General features: G+C 43.5%; 1 protein-coding gene across 1 annotated transcript; it reads left to right on the forward strand.

Moving 5' to 3' along the window:
- The first annotated feature begins 310 nt into the window (after positions 1 to 310).
- On the forward strand, positions 311 to 5423 carry LOC136452250 (uncharacterized). Its single transcript, XM_066452865.1, has 2 exons — positions 311 to 2928; positions 5047 to 5423. The coding sequence occupies exons 1-2, from the start codon at positions 2334 to 2336 to the stop codon at positions 5199 to 5201; spliced, it is 750 nt and encodes a 249-aa protein (XP_066308962.1). The 5' UTR covers positions 311 to 2333; the 3' UTR covers positions 5202 to 5423.
- Positions 5424 to 5772: the final 349 nt, after the last annotated feature.

Consider the following 5772-nt stretch of genomic DNA (forward strand, 5'->3'; position numbering starts at 1 on the left):
ACGTATCATATCTTTGTTTGTAGATGCTTCTTTTGGAGACAATTTTGGAGTGGCGCATAATTTAATTACGATATAGTTTGCTATTTTTTTATAATCATTCATGTAATTTTTTGAGACGAAAGAATTTTGTGCCCTCTTTTTGCTTAAAGGGTTGCATTCATTTGACTGAGTTGGTTAATGAATTAGTTTTGAAGTATTATGCAAATTAATTAATGATCATACTCTAATATGCTAATAATTAATTTAGATACAATTTTAAAGAGGTAGGTAGTGGAAAAAATGGTTCGCCTCTCTCCCGTGGCGACTACGTCGTCTCCGCCGTCTCCGCACTCCCGACCCATCCCTATCCCCATCCCCACCCATGTTCCCTCCGGTGTCCTCGCCAGTGAGCTTCCACGGGGGACGGAGGGAGGACATTGAGGTGCTTATCTCTCGTCGCGATGCATGGTGGGAGAAGAACATTCAGAAGGAGGGTGAGAAGGTTGGTGGATGGTTGGGGGATGCGAATGCTTTCCCGGCGTTATCCCACGGGGAGCGGCGGCGGGAGCGGGCCAGAGGGTTTGGCGTTCCCATGGATGCGAATTCGTGGAGTACCAGGCATGCGGTGGAGAAAGGCTCTCTTCCGTTCAAAGAAATCCTACCGAATTCTGTCAGAATCAAGGTGATTTCGATTGAACTTCGTTGGCAAGGCCATGGCGGCAAGGCAGAGACGAAGAGGAAATCACCGGCGGGAGAAGGTTTGGATGTTTCAAACTCTGTGGCGGTGGAGCCGACCAGTCAGAGACGATGGTTCCGCTTACCACCTAAGGTTCGGGAGGTGGCGGGAATCCTAGGGCGCAGACCTGAGGTTGGGACATGCGGCGGCGATCAGGATAGGGGTGAGCGAGAGATTGAAGGTGACCCCGAGTCGGGGGACCTCTCATCCTCTCCTACATCCCGTCCTTTGAAGCCGATCCCCGCAGATCAATCCCCACCTCGCAAACCCTAGCCACCACGCATCGTGAAAAAATCCTCTCCAAAATCGTCGATCATTTTGGGTAGATCGGAGAGATCCTTTGCGGCCGCCGTTCGAGCCGAGCCAGCTCCTACGGTTGTGGTCGGCATGAATCGTGGAGGAGGTCACCGAGGCAACTATGGCGCGACGCGGGATGGCTTTGGCGCTGGAAGGCAGGGTAGAGGGAGAGGCCGTACACCTGGCCGCAACCTCACCTGGGAGCGCACCAACAAAGCACCTTCACTGCAAGCAGAATCTAAGGAGGAAGACCGTGAGCAACAAGGTGATGACAAGTGGGAAGGGGGGAAGGACCAGCAGAAGCAACCTGACGAGCAGTGGGGAGCCAAGAAGGATACTCAAGATATTCCTGAATCATCCCAAGGTAACAAAGCTCATCGTACTCAAGAAAATCAGGCTGGTTGCTCTAATCAGGCTAGGATTCCCTGTGAGATCTGTGGACTGTACAATCATGTCACTAAGGACTGCAGAGGATTGAACTGTGAGATATGTGGACCTCATGGGCATATGGCTTATGACTGTAAAGAATGCATTCCCTGGAACAATGTGCCTAAACTATGTGCAACTCAGGTTGAAGATCAGAGTTTCTTTTTTATTGAGGAAGATATAGATCCAAGAATGGCTAGAGAGAAGGAATGTACTGTTGTTATTACAATCACTGCTGGACAGGCAACTGGGAAAGACATTGAGAGGCAATTTGTCAATGTTCATGGTTCAGAAACTGGAGATGGACTGCCAGAGCTATAAGTGAGAACAAATTTATTATGAGATTCCCAGTGCCAAGATGGTGAAGGAGTGGAGCTTTTTTCCTTATATTTCCATGAGATATGTAAATGCTCAGATGAAGATTGATTCTTATACTGCAAGTTTTGCGGCTAAAGGTGAGCTGCAACAAGCTTTGTTCGGGATTTGGGATATACCCACTGACCAGAGGTCTATCAGGACATGTGCCAAGGTGGGAGGCCTAGTTGGTAAAGTGCTGGAAATTGATGAGAAAACAAGGTTCAGGCATGATTATGTCAGACTCAAGATAGCATGTAGAGATATTACCGAAGTGCCAAGGACTGCTGAAAGTACTTTGGGCTTAGTTCTTCATGATTTCACCTTTGAGAGAGAAGTTGAAATTGAAGCTCCTGCAAGAACTCTCTAAAGTGGCATTAAAATTACAGAAGGAGAATATCCCCCTCCATCTAAGAAATTCAAGGCCAATGAAAATCTCAGTAAGGAGTCACAGGATAAAGCTGGGAATCAGTCTAGTGGGAAACTGGTTGGATCTGGATCTGATAAATCTGCTGGTAAGAAGCAATCTGGCAATGTCACTATGTCTGCTCCTCCAAAAATTGGGGGGAAAGCTACTGGTGGTGAGAATTTGTCTTTGCAAAAGAACAATGCTGATGAGGATAAGGGTGAAAAGGTCCATATTCCTGAAACTTTTGAGGATTCAGACTCTGATAGTGATTTGGGTGAAAGAATTAGGAGGCTGGAAGGCTTTGGAGATATTGGGCAGGGAAGCTCTAAAAACATTGATGGAGATGTTCATCAAATATGGTGCTTGGAGAGTAACCCCCCAACCCTTGACCCTAAGCAAGTTATCAATGAAGATATGAAACTCATGAATGCTGAGGGATCCACCCTGGAAACTGATAAGCAGCTGGTCTCTTTGGGGAATCAAAAACCCATTGAGATGGATTTCTCTGATGAGGCCATTGTGAATACCCAAGAAAGCACAGTTGCTGAAGAAGAGATCACTGAGCAAGATGGATTGCCGACATCTATGGGATCTTGCATTTGTGAGGTGATCAAGAATGACAATCTGAAGCAGCAGAAGACAAGGAGGAGTGAGAGACTTAAGAAGGACATCACTAAAACCACTCAAGAAAACTGTGGAAGGATGGCAAGGAAAAGGAATTTGGAAGGTACATTTTCTTCTTCTTCCATGTTCTCTGATTTACCTATACAGACCATTAAAGAACTATCTAGTGACATTGGTATTAATGTTGATCAGATTAGTTTTGGCACCTTTGATATGATTAAGGAGTTGGAGATTACTAGGAAAAATCTACATGCTAAACATAATGAGGTAGTGGTTAGTGAACAAAATGATGATGATTTAGCAGATAAGGATATGAATGAGAGATTGATAGTGGCTGCAGGATGAGCCTTCTGAGACAGAAAGCGAAATCCTGGCACTATCTAAAAAGAAAGGAAAATTATCTAAAAGAAAATTAAAAATTTCTCCAAATAGCAAATCCAAGACTCATGTCCAGGAAGCTCCTGGCTTGAAACGAAAGGGAAAAGGAGGTAAAGTTGGCCTTCAAACTCCCAAACTGTCTGATTTGGAACTGTAGAGGCCTTAAGAAAAATGGGGTCTCTACCTTTCTCAAAAGTCTCATTTTCCAATACAATTTTGATTTTGTTGGCTTACAAGAAACTATGGTAGAAGAATGTGAAGTATCCTTGCTTAGGAAGTTTGATACCCATCAGGACTACCTTTGGGAATGGATTCCTTCCAAAGGTAGATCTTGGGGGATTTTGGTTGGCATCTGTTTGAATAAATATGATGTGGGTTCTTTTACAAAGGGGATTTTATGATTCAAATGAATCTGTGGGACAAAGAAAATAAGCTTAAGTGGAATCTGATTGTGGTTTATGGTCCTGCCCATGATGATCTTAAATTTGATTTCCTATCTGAACTGTCTAGATTTTGTGATGCTAGTGCTGAGCCCTTTTTGATTGGTGGAGACTTTAATATTATTGGATATGCTAATGAGAAGAGTTCTAATAGAGGTGTGCATAGACATTCTGGAGTCTTTAATTCCATCATTCACTTCTTTGAACTCAGAGAATTAATCATGTCACGTGGCATATACACTTGGATGATTTGCTCTTGCCTGAATAACTCCCCTATCTATCAAATGTCTGTGTACATGTGCCCCAAAACTATTTCTGAGAAAATTGACAAGATTTGGAGAGTTTTTTTCTGGCAGGGGGGTGGGACCAAGAAAAAATATCATTTGATGAAATGGGTCAAAATTTGCAAAAGTAAAAAAGAAAGGTGGCCTTGGCATTAAGGACTTGAGAAAAATGAATGTAAGCCTTTTAGCCAAATGGTGGTGGAAACTTGAGCAGGAGGAAGGGCTTTGGCAGTATATAGTCAAATTTAAATACATGCATAATAAATCAATTTTCTTTGTTTCTCATAGAGCAACTGATTCTCCCATGTGGTGTGATCTCCTTAAAGTTAGAGATATTTATTTACAAGGGAGGGTGGTCAGTATTAAGAATGGGGTGAAAACCAGATTCTGGTGTGACCCTTGGCTGTATGATAAGCCACTGATGGTTATCATTCCCACTTTGTTTCTTCTGTGTGATCAAAAAGAGGTATTTGTTGCTGATGTTAAAAATGGCAATGTTCAAATCACATTTAGAAGAAGGTTAACTGATGGCTTGCAGCTAAGCTGGGATGGTATCAAGGTTGATGTTGAGAGAGATCAGCTTCAGGAAATAGAAGACCAGATTATTTGGCGGATTGGCAAGAATAAAAAATTTTCTGTGAAATCTTTGTATAACGCTTTAACACAATCTGACGCTGGGCCTGATCACAAAAGGATCTGGAACGGTAGAGTTCCCCCCTCCCCCAAGATCAAGATTTTTATTTGGTTGATGATCAATGGTGCTCAGTTAACCAAGGATAACCTGACCAAAAGGAAATGGACAGGGGATCCCAAATACCAGTTCTGTCATCATAATGAAACTATTAATCATCTGTTCTTTACCTGCTCTGTTGCAAAAGTGGTGTGGGGGGTTATTGCTAGAATTATAGGCGCTACCAATATTCCAACCTCCATTTCCCAGTGTTGGGAATGGTGTGAGTTCTGGATACCAGAAGGCTCAAAATTTCATGTGGGCTATTTCGGCCATTTGTTGTTGGGCAATATGGAAGGCTCGCAACAGAGCGTGCTTCAATAGAAAACTCATAAAGAACCCAATTGAAATCATTAGTCATGCGGGTGCCCTAATGCGTTTTTGGACAGGTATCTATGCTGAAGTCGACAGGATGATGCATGTCAATGGGGTGAACACTATGCTTAAGGTGGCGTCGGATCTTCTCCCCCAACGCCCTCCTGAGGATCAATGCAAGCGCTTGAAGCAGGATGATAGTCATGATGGTGAAGATCAGAATCACTGAATGAAGTGCAGCTACGGGAATGAAGTCCCTGAGATGTTGTTTTGTTCTTAGTCCCAATGTGCTATCTTTTGTCTGACCAAATGTGGTGATCCTTTAGCTGGTCTGTAATAAATGCAAACGTCATGTTCTGTCAGCTAGAGTAAACTCTAGCTAAGTGGCAGCAGTTATCTGGCTATGAGACGGAGCTCAGAGCTACTCGGAACTGGTTCTCTCCTGATCTCCCATTTACTATCTTAACATTCACATGTATTTTTGTCATGAAATGGAAATGGGGCATGTCCTCTTCTAGAAAAAAAAAGATGCAATTTTAAATGACTACATAGTTCACAACACCATGCAAGAAATAAAAAACTACAACTATCCTATGAGACAGTGAAATAAAATTGTGCATTGAGTAGTGGGCTATGCTAGCGCCTGGATGTCCAGACGTCCATGCATGCTGCTGCGCCAACCTGAGTGTTCCTACGTCGCTGTGCCTACACCGGAGAGCATGTGTGTAGGCCTCGTCCAACTGCATCCGTGAGAGAAGGAGCACAACGTTCGTACCTTTGTGTTGACCTGACTGCATACT

Source organism: Miscanthus floridulus, chromosome 5 (assembly GCF_019320115.1).
Source record: "Miscanthus floridulus cultivar M001 chromosome 5, ASM1932011v1, whole genome shotgun sequence".
In the NCBI taxonomy this organism is placed as follows: Eukaryota; Viridiplantae; Streptophyta; class Magnoliopsida; order Poales; family Poaceae; genus Miscanthus; species Miscanthus floridulus.